Below are 17,586 nucleotides of genomic sequence, written 5' to 3' on the forward strand. Positions count from 1 at the left end.
TCGCCAGTTTTACACGGTCAAACAATACAGGGTCCAACCAAAGCCTTCTCGTCCCATTGCGAAGCCACGTGCGCATTGCACCTACGCATCCCACACGTAATTCAAGGCTGCACCCAAACGCACAACTTTGACACTCAGCAAAAGAATTGCTTATCGAGACGCCACGCGTGTCGACACGCCAGTATCGATAAAGAGTCTGATTCGGTCTCGTCAATTAAATATCAATCCTGCTGCGATGCCAGTATCATGCCTACAGATTCGTACGAGCACCAAAACCACGGGTGGTTCGCACAAAATGTGCGGCCATTTCTCATCTCAAGCTCAATAATAGGGACCACTGGGGAATATGAGTGGGTAGATGTGCCGCTGTACTACAGGGAGCCCTTTGGCTCATGGATCTTCCCTTGAAATTCAAAGGAATGATCTATCGTTACCTTGTTGATGACGTTGAGGAGATCAATGTCCCTGAGGACCTACGCAAACAGTTTCGTCGTGATAAGTGGGATTGGATGTGGGATGAGGACTATGCTTCGATCCCGCTGGATGCAGCACTCCCTGCACACTTGTGGATTGCATTGGCCAGGAATTTCTTTCCTTCGGGGGGCTTCGTGTTAAGCTCGACGAAGATCACATGCTATTCCGAGTCTCTAATTGGTCAGCTCCAAGAGGAACTGGAGAAGAGGGAGTCAGAGACCATCATCCGGTACAGGTCGAACTTACGAATTCCGCTTGAGACTTGAAGAGGGCTACTGTTTTGCTGTGGCTCTTGGAAAAGTCTCAGCTATTACTAAGCGCTGCACGGGAGAAAAAAGAACGTTCTAAACGTGCATGAAGTAGACGTGGCAAGCTCAGAAGCTCACTTCACCACGTTTTACTGTTTGCCATCATTCCAGTTTCCAACCTGCATAGTAGTTCTATCAATTAACTTTCCACGCAATCTATACAATGCACACTTATGTCATCTATCCCGAGCGTTTCCTGTTCCGAATGCCCTAAATCTGACGATTTACGACGAGAGGACAACTTGTCGCTAGAATCCCATGTGGTCTACACCTAATATGCAGTTGCAGAACTTGAAGCGCCCGCATACTGCTTTCCATTGTACACCCTTTCCACCCCCGCAGGCTGATGCGCAACCCGGCTCATATCAACCCCACTGCCAAACCGGCGTGACACACTGACCTGCTCCGGGCTCTGCAATTTTTTCTTACTCCCGCGATGCGATGTCGTCCGAATGAAGAACCATAGCACAAATCCGATTAGAATAGCAGCTCCAGACGCACCAACGCCAATACCTATCTTTGCACCTGTGTTCATCTTTGATTTGGGTGGTACCATGGGGTATTGCATGGTATACACGATGTTGACGATGGCGGACGTTGGCTTTTGCGACATCGTTAGCGCGGGGACGCGGCTCGAAGCAATGGTGGTCGTGAATACGCGTCCATCGCTAGCTGTCGTCGTTATCACCCTGTCCCTGGTGAGAGTTTCACGAGGACTGTCAGTGGCGTCGAGTTGATTTACCATCGTATCTGGTATGGGCGGGGGTGTCATGGCCGCTGCTAGGGAAGAGTAGCAGGGTACTTGGCCGCCGAGGTTGGTGCTCCAGAGCCAGTAGTTCCTGTGCGTCGTCAGCGATCGCATCTCTTTCACCGTGCAATGGATCTCTTACGAAGGACAGCACGCCGTTCCATCAACCGTGTGATAATCTCTTGGACACCCTGTCAGTGTGCCTTGACTCGGCAGTTGCGAGGCCAGAAACTGTCCTCCTTTCTTCATGTCTTGTGTGTGCCCTTCCTCACTTCCAACAGCATTGCCAACTGGAGGCGTTGGGCAACAGTCGCCTTTCGTGGACATACATCCCACGACCGGCATCCAAACCGCTGTTGGCCCATCAATTATGGTATATGCTGGCTCTGAGCAGTAACCTTGCAGGAATGTCACTTCGTCGGCTACGATACCGATGACGACCGGAGCATGAGTAGGTGCCGGTGGGATACTCGCTGCGGGTAAGACTTCCACTGGCTCGAATTGAGGCGCCGGTATGACCGCTGGTGGTTTATCGATAGCGTTCGCGTTTGGTAAGTATGGCGCTGGCGATGTGCGTGGTGGGGAGGTGTAGGTACCATCTGTGGAGACGTCAGTGTTGTTGATCTTGTTGCACATGTCGAGTCACCCACTGGCATATGGTGCTGCTGGCCATCTGCGCGAAATTGTTGGCGTAGGCACGAGCATTGCAGATGCTGGATGTATCAACAAGTTTACACGTAGTATATTCTAAGCTGGTTCAAGATCAAAGGTTCGCGGTACACATGCCGATCTATAGATCGAACTTCGGCGCCACATACAGCTCAGCCTTGGATGTTCTTTTTTTATACGACTACATCGCCGCTGGATCGTATTCGCAGGCAAAAGGCTGAGACGTGGTCGCAAGAAGGCTGCAAACTAGGTGCTTGATTTAGACCTCGCGAGAAGGCAGTAGCCAGTTTTAGATCGCCCCGGGCTTATGATAACGCATAGCTAAAGTGGCGAAGCTCGTGAAACACAGTTTTCAGGGTTTCTGAGAAATTCGCTAACTTCGAATGCGGATTGGGTCGTTGCAAAAAGGTCTTTTCAGCTGCATCACGCCACATCGGGAAGTTCCGAACGGTGCGTGTCCGACAAATTGGATTCTGCGGACAGAGAACTTTCGTGTTGGAGATCGCATGTATAAGGCGGTCTGATTATTGTTGCGCAAGCTGCTTAAGCATGATTTAGGCAACGCTCACTCGTATGCTGCGCTGATAGCCAAGGTTAAGGAGCTGATCCAAGCAATGCCGCGACCATGATATAAAGCTATCCATAGGAATTAGCTGGCAACTAAATACCTATGTACTGTAAACAGTGGTAGAAGCATATGAGCTCCGTCGTCCGTGTGTATCATCATGACAATCCTCATGCAATAACCTCATCCTATACATATGATTTCAGTCCCGTTGAGCAAGCTCAATTGGCATCTCCAAAATCGAAGTAGAGCCTACTACATCCATCTCTTGAGTGCCTAAGAACTCAACAGCTCTTGGTATGGTCCGTGCAACTGCCCTCATAATCAGAGGGCCACCCTCTGAACCGATATGCATGGCTGCAACTTAAGCTGCTCCGGCGTTTAATGGCACTATGAGGACGAAGAAAAACTTGTCTGCTCGATGTTCATCATTGTTCAACTTTCCATGCCTTCCCTCCCGTCAGTATCGCGAAAAGGATGTTTTTCATAATACTATTTCTTACTGGTAGCTTGCTTGGCGTAAAGGTGGACTTTCCAGATCTCTACCTCACCATGGCTGAGGTCCTCAGTTGTCAGATCCTGCGTTCCTCCGCTGTTTCGGATATTTACATGAGGGAGAATAACCAGGAGAGCTCCGCACCGTTGCTACATTCATTATATAGTTTCAGTTCTTTGATGAGCGGAACCTTGACGTGCCAGGTAAGAGCAGTCATTCTATAGACGGCTTTTAGACTGGGCCGTAGTAAAATGATTCTTGTTGATAATGGGCGAATTTGGATTTCACGGCTCTAATCAATTAGATTTAGATGTAGGTTCATGACTCATTTGTAGACAACAGTCTTGATGGAATGTAGATGTTGGGGATGCCGACCATTGAATAGTTTACTAGCAATGACGTAAGCGACAGGCTGTCTGATGGAAGTCACTCACAGAATAATGGACCTGTATTATAAGATGCCGAGTTACGCTTGAGAGGGTGACTACACATATGCAGCTGTCAGAATTGTGGTCCGTGGAAAAAATGTCCTTCAAACTGAACCTGTGCCTGTACCATTACGTGGGGTGGTGATTTTTCGCTGTCTCACTCTATGCTTGTGATTTTTATACATATGTGAAGTGGACTGCATGAACCAGGTCTGAGGCGTCTGCTTTCGCCAGCCTTTCCATAGCAAGCACCATCCTAAGCACTATATTCTCAGAAAACGACGAGTGAAATGGCCAAAAGCTCCACAGAACTCAGAGTACCGACTTATCATATCTCTATCTGTAGATCACCAGGCGCTCAGTACGCCCAATACTCTATCGACGTGCGCACAGAAGATGTGCCCTTAAATCCTCGCCCTTCCCTCCGCGACTTGTGGCGCAGTCGCCGCTCACGTCGACACCAACACCTAATCGATAAAATCATGGAGATTGATATCGCTAGCAGCGTCCTCACTGGCGCGAAGGAAAGAGACGATATGGTCCCTGGCCATCAATAGGCAATGGCCATGGGCACGCTCGGGAGGAACGCTAAGTTTGCAATTGATATGTGTAGGTGACTTCTTGTAGAAATTGGTATAGCGTGCTAAGGCATACAGATAATAAGGTGACAAGTGCGAATCTGCCATTGAGCTTCTACATTCTCGTGGACAAGCGTGTATATAGGGAGTTAGCCGACGCGCTTATGTACGTGAAAGACGATAAGAGACTCCTAGAAGTAGCAAGGCTTGAGGGACCGGATCTGATAGGTGCTGTTCGCGCGTTGAGAGAGCTATGGGTTACCTCCACACTTCGGGTGACTGACGCCGAGAACCTTTGAGTTATATATGCTTGCGTCTTCCCACGCGTATCTGGTGGACCAACGGGTCATCGTTCACTATCTGTCGGGAGGCATTCGAGACGACCCTGGAAGGCAATAAAGCGAGCGAATAGAAGACAGGGATATTGATGCGTGTGAGCCGTGGGGAGAATTGATTTTGTTGGCGACAAATGTGTTGGAGATGAAGGGCCTGAGCGAGATCACTAGAGTGCTTCTTGCTCTCAAGGCGTGTAGCTGCTTTTTCTTTCATCTCTTTCGTATGCATCTTGTAGAACTGGTCTTTTGCGATGTGTTCCGACTCCTCCACATAAGCACATTTTTGTCTTGTCTGACATTCAAAGATTCTTTGTCAATCTCTCGATGATGATGAGTGGTAGAAGCCCTGATATGCGGTATCGGCGCGGCTATTGTCAAATAGGGACTGATGTGCGAAGCCCAACGAAGCTGTTCGCTTTCGGCGACGATCTTAGGTTGCTCTCTGGCAACGCATTTTCCCTTTCGCGTTCCACCAGACGCCATACGTTCCAATCGGACCGAGCCAAGACAGCGGAGATCTTAGGCTGAGCATGTAGTCGTTGGTGATTTGCCTCTGCAGTGACTTGTAGCGTGAAGCTTCCAATGGTTGGAGGATCTTTTTCTAGAACTGCGGAGATAGAACAGTATGGCGTTTTTCGTGCGTGTCCATGACAGGGGTCGCTAACTATTATAGTCGAGAACCCCGATCGCCAAGGAATTGAATTGGCTCAAATTCAAAATCTAGATCTGTCCTGTGATGTTCTCTTGAACTGTACGAGGAGAAGAAATGGGGAACAACTAGCACGGCGCACAAAATCACGGTTACTGTCACAATGTTTTTGCAATTCGTTGTGTTCTGTCGCAACACGCTGCAATCAAGCGTTGCCAACACATCTCGCCTCTGCTTGTTTCCCAAACGCCATGTATCCTAGTCGGGCCGATCCAGACATCTTGGTATTCAGATTGAGCATGTCCTCGCTACGGCGCAGGGCGCCATTGGCCTCGGCTAACCCAGGCAAACATCAAAGCGCTTTGGACCGCGAATCGCGACACTGAGGGGTGCAGCGCCCAGAGATCAATGAAATAAAGGAAACAAAAGATCCCTGTGCTCAGCTGGACGTCATCGCCAGGGGTAAATACCTGGGGTCTAGAACTTGCTCGCGTGCTCCTTATACCATTGTCCCTCCGGCGCGCGGCTTGGGAGGTAATTCACACCATTGCAAAAGTACTATAAGCTCTGACAGGCTTGTTGCTATGGCGGAAAAGACAACCAGCGCGGAAAGTTCGCAGACACTGCCTCGTCAGAGACACACAGGAGTGCCACTGAAGAGAACAAAAAGCGACGATACGGACTTCGACGACTACTTTGTACGATACATCTAAAGACTGTCGCAAGTTGCTATGCGTTGCTAACGACAACAGGTCGGCCCTCGTGACCTTGACCATCATTCGAAATGGCCGACATTCCTACGCCTCCATGGGAGTATCACGCCCGAGATGATTCTCCCGCTCCTGTTTGTGGGCGGTTGGTCGACAATGATCACCTGTATTAGTAAATGGGTGCATGACCGTAGGCCGGCCGAGCTCCAGCTCTTCTATATTCACGCATACTAACAGCAAAAAGTCGGAATCAATCAGCTCCTCCTCACAGTCCTCGGTTTCGTCGTCGGTCTCGCGCTCAGCTTCCGCTCGTCGACCGCCTACGAGCGCTACAACGAAGGCCGCAAGTACTGGGCGCAGCTCGCATTCGTGTCACAGCATCTTGCACGCTTGATCTGGGTTCATGCTGAAGAGAGACACACGAAAGATCCGGTGGTGGGCAAGAAGGATCTGCTGGGAAAGATCAGCTGCCTCAACATGATCGTTGCATTCGCTATGGCGCTCAAACACAAGCTCCGTTTCGAACCGTACGCGCACTACGAGGATCTGCAGCACATTGTTGGACACTTGGACACGTATGCGAAGGCTGTAAGTAGCGGAGACTTCCATCAAGACGTCTAAAGAGTTAAGCACCTTGCTGACAATTTCTGAAGGCCGACCAGCCCACGCCTCCACGCAAGCAAAACATCTTCAAGACGGCCGGCCAGTTCCTCGGCCTCCCGTTTGCCGAGTCCAACCCGCGGAAGCTACTCAAGAAGTCAAACGTGCCCCTTGTAAGTCAATCCAGGATCGCAGGCACGAATAGTGTCTGGGATCTCGACATCGTGCTCTCCATTCCACCTAATCGTCCCTACGGACCCTCCCCAAAATCCTGACTGCACCCACTCACAACCTCAGGGTAACCTACCCCTCGAAATCCTCACCCACCTGTCCGCCTACATGAAATCCATCTATGACAACGAGACCCTCAAAGTCTCCGTCTACCAAACCCAATCCCTTGCCGCCCTACAGACAATGAACGACGTGCTCTCTGGTACCGACCGTATCCTCAGCACACCGCTGCCCATCGCGTACACCATCGCCATCAGCCAGATCACGTGGGTGTACATCTTGCTGCTCCCATTCCAGCTGTTCAAGAGTCTGGGCTGGGTGACGATCCCAGCGAGCGTGTTTGCAGCGTACATCATCCTGGGGATTGCGCTTATTGGTACGTTCGCTCGAACACCCTATTTTCTTCGCCTCCGTCAGGGACAAGGACAAAACGACGGAGTCGGATGACGAACTTGTACTGACCAACCCTTCAGGCCGCGAAATTGAGAACCCCTTCGGCTCCGACGTGAATGACCTCCCACTCGACGCCTTCTGCGGGCAGATCCGCGCCGACATCGACCTCATCATGTCGAAGCCCGCGCCTACGGTGGACGAATTTCTCATGAATGATGCCAATGAGATGCTGTACCCGCTCAGCAATCTCGGCGGCCGGGCTTTGGCTGAGCAGAGCGTCGAGGAAATTAGGGAAAAGTTGGCCCAGAAACCTCGGGTGCACTATAAACACACTGAATCCGAGGAGGGTGAGATGGTCAGGAACAGTGATAATGTGTAGATTGCGAGAAGCGACGAGCGTGGTGGTAGGGAGCCGAAGCTATTGATGGTGTGAGGAGTTCTATACCCTGAGGTTTGGATTCGAATGGTTGCAAGTGGAGCATTTGGTGATATTCCTCATAGCTAATCACACGTACAGTCGGATTAGCAGTGTCGATGTGAGTACTTGTAATCCGATTTTGTTTAGGAAATCAGGTATGAGGGGACCGTAAATTCAACCGTGGTTTCCATCTTACGTGCTTGTGCGCTTGTCTTCCTGTATCTCCTCGTAAATCATACCTCGCGGATCATAGGACTCTCCTCTTGTATCGTAAATCTCGTCGGGGTCTTTTCGCTGCAGGAACGGGGGTGGCTTCTTCATGCTCTTCCTCATGAGCAGCCAGCGCCCAACGAGCCACTTCAGCTCCTTCATTCCATAATTCACATAGTCCATCGTGCGATGATCAAAGACCTGGTCAAGCTCCTCCAGCGTCATGTCTTTCGTCTCAGGAACGAAGAAGAGGATCATGAAGAACCCTATGACGCACCACGCGGCGTACCAACCAAACGCACCGGATGTGCCGAAGGCGGAACTGAACTTGGGCCACGTAATCGAGATGAAGAAATTCCAGAACCAGTTGACAGACGTCACGATACCCATGCCGAAGTCGCGGTTGTACAGCGGCATAGACTCGGCGCTGTATACAAACGGGACTGGGCCCTCACCGGGAGAATATGCTACCCCGAAGAGGTACATGCCGAGGATGACCAAGACGTGCTGGGCCGAGGATCGGCCAGGTAAGGCGAACGCAATCACCATGATGATTTGGAACAAGGCCATAAATGGGAAAGTTGACAATAGAAGGTTGCGTCTGCCAAAGCTGTCAATTGTCCAGATGGCGGGGATGGCGAAAAGGAAGTTTATGATGCCAAAGCCCATGGAGATAAGCAACGCGTCTCGAGGTTGATAGCTGGCATGCTGAGGGTCTGCAAGGATGGTGCTGGAGTAATACGCCTGGTGCAAATCAGCGTTTCGATACAAGGCGAGTGAAAGTTGCTCGAAGCAGGTTGCGTACCGTAACATTAACACCACAGAATTGTTGGAGAAACATCGTGATAATAGACGCAGTCAGAGCTCTGCGGTTCCTGCCACGTGTGAACAGTTCGGAAAATGGCTTTTCCTGCTGCATGATTCGGTCTTCGGCTTCGAGTAGATGGTCGATAAGGAAGAGGTCGCGTCCAGCTTGCAACTTGGTGTACCGTAGCTTGCACAAGGAGTTAAAAGCTTCTTCGTACTTCTTTCGGTTGCCTTGTCTAGCTCTCATAAGAAGCCAACGAGGAGATTCTGGCAGAGTGTAGACGTAAGCTACCACGAAGAGGGGACTATCGATATCAGCTGGTAGTGATACGGAAGCTAGGGTGTACCTACAGGATCATAGGACTTGCAAGCATCAAGCGCCAATTCAAGCTGCACTGGGAGGACAGGAGGTTGTTCGCTGCTGTATTGCAGATGCTGGGATTACTGCCATCTCGAACGCCAGCCAGAGCGACACCAGCAATATAGCCTGCATACGTAAGCAAAGACACTCGAATGAGATTTGAGGCCGCAGCATACCGCACATGATACCAAAGGCAGTCCACATCTGCCACATCATGACTAGCGCCCCTCTGATGTTGGCAGGGGCTGCCTCGGCCGCATAGATGGGTATAGTTGCGCTTTTCGGTCCGATGCCTAAACCCAGAAGGAACCTCGCCGCAAAGAGCTGCTGCCATGTTTGTGGAAATGCTTGACCCAAGCAAGTGAGCGAGCTGATAAGACATGTAACAAATATGACTCCGCGTCGATCAAGCAGCCTGTTCAGTGGGTAGTTCAGCCAGCATGAGAAGGCACAGCACATGTACGGAGCGGAATTGACCAGACCCAACCAGCCGGGAGAGTCCATCAGGCCCAGGGCCTCGCGGTAGTAGACTTGGGCTGAGAAGTATTAGTTGTAGGCTCTGCAACCTTGGAGAACTGTCTTCCACGTGTCATACCTCCATTCACTGCAGTCTCATCCCTGCTTTACTGTCAGTCTACCATTACATGTTCCGAGAACACGCTTACCATCCTTGAACGGCAGCACCCAATGAACATACGCCGACCAGTGCGTACAGGCGCCACGGTTGCTTGAATTTGTCGATACGCCGTGGGCTGTCCTCCAGGTTCAGGTAGTCGCGTTCCTCGTCTTTCAAGGCGAGCCCGTCGCGTCGCGGCCGTCCGATGGGAAACGCTGCTTTGGACTGCGCGAGAAAGGCGCCCCTGCGGATGTACTTGTCGTAGTCCTCGAGGCCTGACACTGCAATAAACTTATCAACGCTCTCTGTCATTCTGGAAAAACGTGCGATTAGCGAATGGCCAGTGGGAACCATAGCCCAGGTAAACTGACTGCTGGTGGGACCATCCCGAAAATGGCTGAGCGAGGCGGCGATCAGGCTGATCCCCATCGCGTTTGGACATGCCAGGGGGAGCTGGTTCGCGCTTCATCGTGCCTATCTCTGGAGGAGTGCGCAGGAAGGTTTGGCGTGCGAGGAGGATTGCTCATATTCGCGTCACGCATGTATTAAGGCAGCCGGGCGGCCACATCAGGGCACATGCGTTGGGGCGATCATGTTGCACAAGCCAGGCAACGAGGCGCAGACAGCTGGCCTCTGATTGCTCGAAGACGGTGAGGTCGATACGAGAAGAACGCAAGCCTGACCGCGAGCTCAGCCTCCACCGCCGCGCCGAACTGTCTGCGACAACGCTCGTAACGTATGCCTAGCGCCAAAAACATGGTGAGGCTGCCGATGATGGTTCGCTCTCGCCCCATCTGCCGTTCACCGGGTCGGTGGTAGGAGCATGGGGGCGACGGGAGGTTAGCGGTGCGGAGTGTGGAGTGTGGCGGAGGCTGGGGAGGCCTGGCCTGCACCGTTACCTCATACCTACCGCGCCGACGTCCCGTCTTGCCCCAGACACTCAGCCTGCTGCCAACCGTATCACCTCTAAGCAGGCTGCACTTTTGACGTTGAAACTGCCAAACCGTGTGAAGTTAGCATCGCCGTCGTCCCTTCCTTGCTCCATGTCGTCGAAGACATCCAAGTGGGGCAGCCATCATGGACGCCTCGCGCGAAGAGCTCGAAGACGCCATCGCCCACATCGTCCCTGACAAACCCTTTCCCAAGTACATCGACGAGACCGTCTTCCTCGAGCTGCAGACTTTGCTGAACCAGCATCCCGATAGTGTTTTCAAAGTATGGGCGCACGAGAACCCGCGGCTCTTTCTCCTCCTTCGCATGCTAGGCTGCGACGACGATGCACTCTACCAGAGACTCGACAGCGAGAACATCGGTGACTTCTGGCTTCCTCTCGGATCTGCTACACTGAATCAGCTTTCGTCATACACGAACATCTCACCGCAAGACTGGCGCCGGGCACAACTCCATGTCCTATCGCAGTCTGACCAGATGAGCGAGCACAAGCTGACTTCGCCAATCCACGCGCACCGACACATCCAGCACGGCGATGCGCATTTCGAAGAGCTGGAGAAGATAGGCAAAGGAGGCTCGGCCGAGGTGGCCCGCGTGAGGCACAAGCTATCGGCGAGGGAGTATGCGTGCAAACGCATCAAGAGAGCCGCTGAGGTCAAGACCCAGCGCAACCAGCTCATTGAGTTCAAAGCTGAAGTCGGCGTGTTGAAACGTGTCAGCCACCACCATCTTGTCAGTTTCGTCGCAAGCTTTACCGATCTCTCCTCCTTCTCGCTGATCCTCAATCCTGTGGCGAAGGATGTACTGAAGAGCATGTTGGAGCGTCAGTCACGAGAGCAACCTCTGACCGAGCAAGACCTCTCTGTCCTGCGCCGCTCGTTCGGATGCCTTGCGACTGCGCTTGCCTATCTCCACGAAGAGGGCGTGCGTCATAAAGACATCAAGCCAGGAAACATCCTGCTAAGCGATGGACTCGTCTACCTATGTGATTTTGGCATATCACGCGACTGGTCCAAGGCCGAACACTCCACGACGGAAGATGAAGTCTTGAAACTGACGCCTCGCTACTGCGCGCCGGAAGTGTTTGGACGCGAACCTCGCAACACGAAAAGCGACGTCTGGAGTCTGGGCTGTGTGTTCTTCGAGATCATCAGTGTAGTCAAGGGCTATCCAATGGAAGAGTTGAACAGCTTCCTGCTTGACGCAAGCGAGGACCAAAGCAGCAGAGGACTCTGGTGTGCATTGGATGCCATGAACGCCTGGATGGAGAAGATTAGAAGCGAGAAGAACGACTCTGCAGACGACATACCATTAGGGTGGATCACCACCATGATTCGCATCGAGAAGGAGCATCGTGTCAAGGCCAGTGAGCTAGTCGAGATGATAATGAAAGCCTCCAGCGAGCTCGAAACTCCGGACTCGTACATCGGCCCATGTTGTACACGAAGCGACAGCGTGGCCCTGCCAAACCACGTGGACAGTCCCACGTTACATGACCTTGGGTTTCAGGGCTTAGGTGGGTCGGCCCAGGAAGCATCGTTAATCGCGACATCGACTAACGACTGTCGTGTCTCAGGCATACAAAACGCACCTACCTCCCCTCCCATGACGAACCGACTGCGTCTGCCGCATAGACCCAGCACCAATTCATCAAGAGGACGATCGAGCACCACACACTCGAGCCGGCATGGCTCTGAAGACCGTACTCGATCCGTCTCACCTCGCACGAAAAGTATCGGGCCGCGAGACAGCACTGAGACTGCCTCTTTCCATTCCGACTCTCTACATTCTCGATCAAGGGATCCATCTATTAGCAAGCCGCTTCAGCATATAGCATCGCGTACAGATAGTGTACGGACTTCGAGTCACTTCAGCCCGCCTCGCCCAGACTCGGAAGCTACTTCTGTGTCCACCTTTCGACCACGCACTCCAGTGGCCCCTCCAGCCCAATACGAAGTCAAATGTAGCTGTGCTGCACAGCCCCAAGAAAGGCACATCCTCAACATACCCTACGTCTCGACACCCAACACCGTGCTTTTCGATCCTGGTGTCCCAACCGTCCAGACCTGCGCAAAATGCGAGATCGGGGAAGACCGAATCCAGCTCTACGAAACCCCCCGCGTCGGGCCTGAGCACGCATCTACCTCCGCGATGCCCATGCTGTGGTGGACAACCCGCCGCCTGGTCCTCAGCTACGTCTCGGGCACGCCCAAGATGCGACACTGCAGCGCCTTCTGGCTGCCCCTCGCAGACATGCAGTTCGCGCTGCGCGATAGCACCGTCACGCTCAAGTGGTCTGACTGCAACCACATGACGGAGCGCCGGGCGGGGAACTACAGCACGCACTACGACTGGGTGTACGCGCCGGGCACACCCAACAACGCCGTCACCGTGCGCTTCCCTAGGCCCGCCGAGGCGCAGAAGTTCATCGACGTGCTCAGGCTGCCGTGGGAGGACGGCGAAAGTATCACAAACAAGCGGACCATCGATGTAGCGGAGAACACGGAGCTGACCATCTTCGACATTGGGCGCCCCGGCGTGCGCAACTACCGCGCGGCCACGCTCACCGTCGTCGCCGATGCGCTCGCCACGTCGAAGCTGTACATCCAGTGGCCCGAGGCGGACCTCGACATCCACATCCGGGACTCGTTCGATGCGCGGTCGGCGGCGGCAACGGGGTACGAGATGGTGGTCGAGATGAAGAACGTAAGCACGCCGACGTACCACAGCGACACGCGGGGGGAGCCGGCGGCCGACCTTCAAAGGGTGGCGAGGTTCGGCGAGGCAAGGCAGGTTAAGACGAGTCTGAAGGTGGCGTTTGGGATTGGGGTGCGGCATGGGCTGCCAAGGCCGCCGGAGGGTATGTCATTTCGTCCCTGCATCCATGTCTTCTTTTCTTCTTTTCCAGTGTTTTATCGAGCTTGATTGGGGGAATGCTATGCTAACAGATGTGTGACACAGGGGTGACGGACATGCTCTCCGCCCTCACTGGCTGGACGCTCCGCTACTTCGCTATCGTAACAAAGTTCCGCTCAAAGAACAAGCGGTTCGGGTCCAAGCGGTACGGCGCGGCTGACGTGCTGCTCTGGGAGAAGGAAGTCGACGAGCCTGCCACTGGCATCAAGCGGCGGGGGGCGAAAGTCGTATTTCGCCTGCACGAGGGCGAGGAGCTGTGGGTTAGCGGGAGCGTGACGGCGTCTACAAGCATCTCGACGAGCGCGGGGCAGGAGGCGACGGTGAGTGTGGAAAACAAGAGCAGGGGGCGGCTGCTGGATGTGAGTCGGATGGTTGCGATCAGCTCCGAGGCGGCGAGGCCAGCGGCGTCACATGTCCGCGGGCATTCGGACGCGTACGGGGACATGGCGGAGCTGGTGCTTTCGTTTGAGAACGAGCATTGTAAGTGCATGTCCTGCTTCCACTCTGGCACCCGGTGGGCTACTAACCACCGCTACGCAGACCGCCTCGCCTTTGTCAACCTCGTCACGCGCTTCAAGGCTGCCGCCGCCACTGCCGCCCCGTTGTCCCGCTCCGCGACGGGCGTGGACTCCCTGCGGCGCGTGAGCACGCGCGCTTCGAGCGAGGTGCATATGAATCCGCCGATGCGAGGAACATGATAACTGGCAGTTGAAACAGTTCCAAAACTGCCTTTTGGTATTTAAACGGTGAAGGTTGTGTTGTACGATTAGAGATAAGTCTGGAAGATTGGGAATGAAGTGCTTATGAGTGTGGGCCCGGGCCTTGTAATGTAGTAGTGGGCAGTGACTTTAGATTCGGTATGTGTGTGAATAATATCGGTGTAGCCAAGCTCGTTGTATGACTTGCAGTCCGTTTCTTTGCCTCGTTTCAGTACGCCGGTTCGCGAGTGTCAGCGAGCACATATTGGTGGTTCCAGCATGTACTGCAGCTCGGAGGCAGGGAGGGAAATATAAGTTTATGACAGACAGCGAGACGGGAGGGGTTCCTCAGAAGGCATTATTAGTGAAGTGAAAGAGTATCTGGTCACTGAAGGGGAGAGCGGTGGATGCATTGGCGTGCAGAGGATCGTGAGATGCCTGAGTTTTGCATTGCATTCGCGTTTGGTATGGACAACGTTTTCCTCTTTTCCCTGGTACAAAATTGCCCGCACTCTAGGCGTCATACGGTCTTCATTCGAAGATGACAACACATCTAACCTGTACACATCAAACGTCAGCCTCACCCCGCCACCCCAGACACACTCACATCACAGCTTCGAACCACGCGTACCGTTGAACGCCACACACTCAATCTCTACCGGCACGCCCTTGGGCAGCTGCTTCACCGCGACACAACTCCGTGCGGGCTTGTGCGCAAAAGCCTCCGCATACACGCCATTCATTTCGGCAAAGTCGGCCATATCGGTCAGAAAGACATTGACCTTGACGACGCGGCTGATGTCGGATCCCGCGGCGGCGAGAATGGCTTTGATGTTGTCGATGCAGGCTTGGGTTTGCGTGGCGATGGAGCCGGTGACCAGGGCGCCGGTCGCGTCGGCGGGGATGCAGCCCGAGACGTAGATGTTGGGGCCAGCGACTACGGCGTGGGACTGCGGGGGTCAGTGGGTGTTGGCGGCACTCGGGATTGCTGAAGGAGGTGGATGCTGCCCGCCTCACCCTCCAATAAGGGGCACCCAGGGTTGGCAAAGGAGGTAGGTGCATCTGATGGGATCGGAGCATACTGCGGGAGGAGAGGAAGGCAGAGGGACTGGCGGCGTGCAATTGGGACAGGCATGGCGCCATTGAACTGAGAAGAGGAAGGACATACGTAAGGTCCCGCCGCTGTGCCGAATTCACATCAGCATTCCCATCCTTCATCTCAGCGGGGACGTCAGAGCAACATACGGGGCATCGCATCCTTGGCGAAGATCTTCTTGATGTCGGACATGGCTGGTGCAGTGGTGCTCAATGGTCTCGCTGGAACACTGTCAAGTCTGCGGTTGGTCAACTGAGCAGCAGGACGCTTCAATGAAGAGAACGAGGACCGAGAGAAGTACAGCAACGCACGCATGTATGTGTCTGGGTCGGAGCTACGCTTCAGGAAAGAGGTGGCTATCGTCGGCGGAGGACATGCTGACTATGCACACGGCCCTCCGTTCTTCGCTCCGACGCGTTGGCGCTAGCCAGCAATGTGCGAAGAGGGAAGGTGGGGGTGGGCCGACAACAGCCAGCCCCTCCCGCAATCACGCAAGCCGAAAATTTCGCAACGCAGCAAGGAAGAGCACCGTGAAGAGCGCAGTGCTCGGTTCAATTCGCCTCCAATATCTCGATATGGTATTCATATACCACGTCGCCGTCTATCTACCGCGTGGAAATCATTTGCATTGCAGGGTTCGTAAATCGGAAACAGGACTGTACTCAGAAACGCATGAGTGAAGATTCAGCCGCTTGCCTCGCGTCGCCTCGGCTCGCGTGTCAGCACAGAGGATGGACATCCTGGCTGTTATGCGGTATTATTATCCAGGCGTTGCAGCGCGTCAAAAGTGGAAAAAGCCAGCCGACGCCTTTTCCATGCATGGGGTCTTCTATGGGTCGTGTTGAAATGTGAACGTATACTTTTGTTGTTGCGCAGAGGGTGCAACGGGTGGGTCCCGCCGTACGTCATAATTGGATGGTTGGCTTAGCAGTTGGAAGGGTTTATCATCTACTCCTGGCCGTGAAGGAGCGTGTAGACGGGGGCGTCGAGCTTGTCGCGGCCCTTGAGGAAGTCGAGCTCGAGGATGAAGACGTAGCCCAGGAGTGTGCCGCCGAGCTTCTTGACGAGGGAGCCTGCTGCTGCTGCGGAGCCGCCTGTATCGTTGTTAGCCAAGCCCAATCCAGTTCGTGGTGTTGGAGGGGCGGACGTACCAGTAGCAATGATGTCGTCGACCACGAGCACCTTCTGGCCCGGCTTGATCGCGTCGGCCTGCATCTGGAAGAAGTCGCTGCCGTACTCCTTCTCATACGAGGCCGTCTCACACGGGCCCGGCAGCTTGCCCTGCTTCCTGACGGGCGCAAAGCCAGCGCCCAGCCGCAGCGCCAGGCTGGGGCCGAACAGGAAGCCGCGCGCGTCCAGGCCTACGACGACGTCGGGCGTGTCGTAGTTCTGCGAGACGTGCAGCACGAGGGCGCGGACGAAGTCCTCGTGCAGCCCAGGGTCGGCGAAGAGGGGCATGATGTCCTCGAACAGGATGCCCGGGCTGGGGAAGTCGGGGAACTGGCGGAGCGAGCTCTTGAGCCTTAGCGTAAGACTGGAGAGTTCGGCGGCGGCGGCGGCACCGGCGGCGGGCTGTCCTCTTTGGGAGGCATGATGGTTGCTGGTGAGCGTGGGGTCGGGGTCGCTGGCGGGCGGGTGTGACGAGGTCGACGCCTTGTGCGGCGGGGCGGGGTGTTCTGCGCTGCTGGAGTTTGCGGGCACGGGTGTGTTGTCAGGTTGGACGCCGGACATGGTGAAGAAGAAGAGGAGGAGGAGCGCGCGGAGGCAAGATACGTCGGTGGGGGAGGATGCAAGGCGTGAGAATCTCGGATGCAGGCTTGACCGTAACACTGCTTCAGGCCCTGCAAACAAAAAAGGATGGAAACGGGCCGGTGCTCGCTCTGCGCCAATCACCACGCGCGCTGCCCGGCGGCTTGACCAGCATAGCGCCCGCCGCGCTGCTCCACCGCTCTGACTCCTCCTCCCTCAGCACCTGGGCTTCTAGAAGGCCTGCCGATAAAGCAGCCCGCCTGCGACCGTCCAAGGACGTGATTCAGCCCGGGGCGCGTCTCAGCGCCCATTCACCCCGGCGAATCACTGCGCCGGCCCTCGCGCACTGCACATTTGTTGGGAAGCCGTGCCCACATGCCAAACATCTGGATAGTGCGTCGTCGCGCGTCGCAGAGGCAGCAGCACGCAGCTTATCGGCCGCCGCCTGGCGCTCAGCTTCAGCCTGCGCGCTGCAAGCCCGCTGCATCCAGCGTCTGGCCTCCTCCAAGTCGTCGGCTGCCCTGGGCGCGCTCCACAATAAGCACGCCACCAGCCCGCCGCAGCCACACCACGATGTCTC

The 17,586-nt window shown here is 54.5% G+C and overlaps 6 protein-coding genes across 6 annotated transcripts; 2 read left to right on the forward strand and 4 right to left on the reverse strand.

The window, feature by feature from the left end:
• Window positions 1-1,053: 1,053 nt before the first annotated feature.
• Window positions 1,054-2,166, reverse strand: CC84DRAFT_1264778 (uncharacterized protein; the record flags this gene model as incomplete). Its single annotated transcript, XM_018185335.1, has 2 exons — window positions 1,054-1,621; window positions 1,673-2,166. The coding sequence occupies 2 exons, from the start codon at window positions 2,164-2,166 to the stop codon at window positions 1,054-1,056; spliced, it is 1,062 nt and encodes a 353-aa protein (XP_018029156.1).
• A 3,668-nt stretch (window positions 2,167-5,834) lies between these two features.
• On the forward strand, window positions 5,835-7,679 carry CC84DRAFT_1233936 (UPF0187-domain-containing protein; the record flags this gene model as incomplete). Its single annotated transcript, XM_018183796.1, has 5 exons — window positions 5,835-5,948; window positions 6,198-6,548; window positions 6,614-6,733; window positions 6,858-7,167; window positions 7,265-7,679. 5 exons carry the CDS (start codon window positions 5,835-5,837, stop codon window positions 7,561-7,563), a joined length of 1,194 nt encoding a protein of 397 aa, XP_018029157.1. The 3' UTR covers window positions 7,564-7,679.
• Window positions 7,680-7,794: 115 nt separating this feature from the next.
• Window positions 7,795-10,505, reverse strand: CC84DRAFT_1233950 (uncharacterized protein; the record flags this gene model as incomplete). Its single annotated transcript, XM_018183797.1, has 8 exons — window positions 9,968-10,505; window positions 9,646-9,909; window positions 9,576-9,598; window positions 9,157-9,516; window positions 9,078-9,106; window positions 8,971-9,014; window positions 8,618-8,924; window positions 7,795-8,556 (listed from the first exon to the last, which is right to left on the reverse strand). The coding sequence occupies exons 1-8, from the start codon at window positions 10,063-10,065 to the stop codon at window positions 7,795-7,797; spliced, it is 1,887 nt and encodes a 628-aa protein (XP_018029158.1). The 5' UTR covers window positions 10,066-10,505.
• A 3-nt stretch (window positions 10,506-10,508) lies between these two features.
• CC84DRAFT_425836 (uncharacterized protein) lies at window positions 10,509-14,261 on the forward strand. The gene is made up of 4 exons (XM_018186179.1): window positions 10,509-12,063; window positions 12,124-13,407; window positions 13,509-13,943; window positions 14,004-14,261. Exons 1-4 carry the CDS (start codon window positions 10,674-10,676, stop codon window positions 14,159-14,161), a joined length of 3,267 nt encoding a protein of 1,088 aa, XP_018029159.1. The 5' UTR covers window positions 10,509-10,673; the 3' UTR covers window positions 14,162-14,261.
• A 338-nt stretch (window positions 14,262-14,599) lies between these two features.
• On the reverse strand, window positions 14,600-15,486 carry CC84DRAFT_1169934 (YjgF-like protein). Its single transcript, XM_018179793.1, has 4 exons — window positions 15,407-15,486; window positions 15,330-15,343; window positions 14,793-15,111; window positions 14,600-14,719 (listed from the first exon to the last, which is right to left on the reverse strand). Exons 1-4 carry the CDS (start codon window positions 15,447-15,449, stop codon window positions 14,715-14,717), a joined length of 381 nt encoding a protein of 126 aa, XP_018029160.1. The 5' UTR covers window positions 15,450-15,486; the 3' UTR covers window positions 14,600-14,714.
• Window positions 15,487-15,820: 334 nt separating this feature from the next.
• On the reverse strand, window positions 15,821-17,223 carry CC84DRAFT_1264783 (adenine phosphoribosyltransferase-like protein 1). Its single transcript, XM_018185336.1, has 2 exons — window positions 16,409-17,223; window positions 15,821-16,351 (listed from the first exon to the last, which is right to left on the reverse strand). Exons 1-2 carry the CDS (start codon window positions 16,986-16,988, stop codon window positions 16,206-16,208), a joined length of 726 nt encoding a protein of 241 aa, XP_018029161.1. The 5' UTR covers window positions 16,989-17,223; the 3' UTR covers window positions 15,821-16,205.
• Between the last annotated feature and the right edge of the window lie 363 nt (window positions 17,224-17,586).

The sequence above is a fragment of the Paraphaeosphaeria sporulosa genome (genome assembly GCF_001642045.1).
Source record: "Paraphaeosphaeria sporulosa strain AP3s5-JAC2a unplaced genomic scaffold CC84scaffold_17, whole genome shotgun sequence".
NCBI classification, from domain to species: Eukaryota; Fungi; Ascomycota; class Dothideomycetes; order Pleosporales; family Didymosphaeriaceae; genus Paraphaeosphaeria; species Paraphaeosphaeria sporulosa.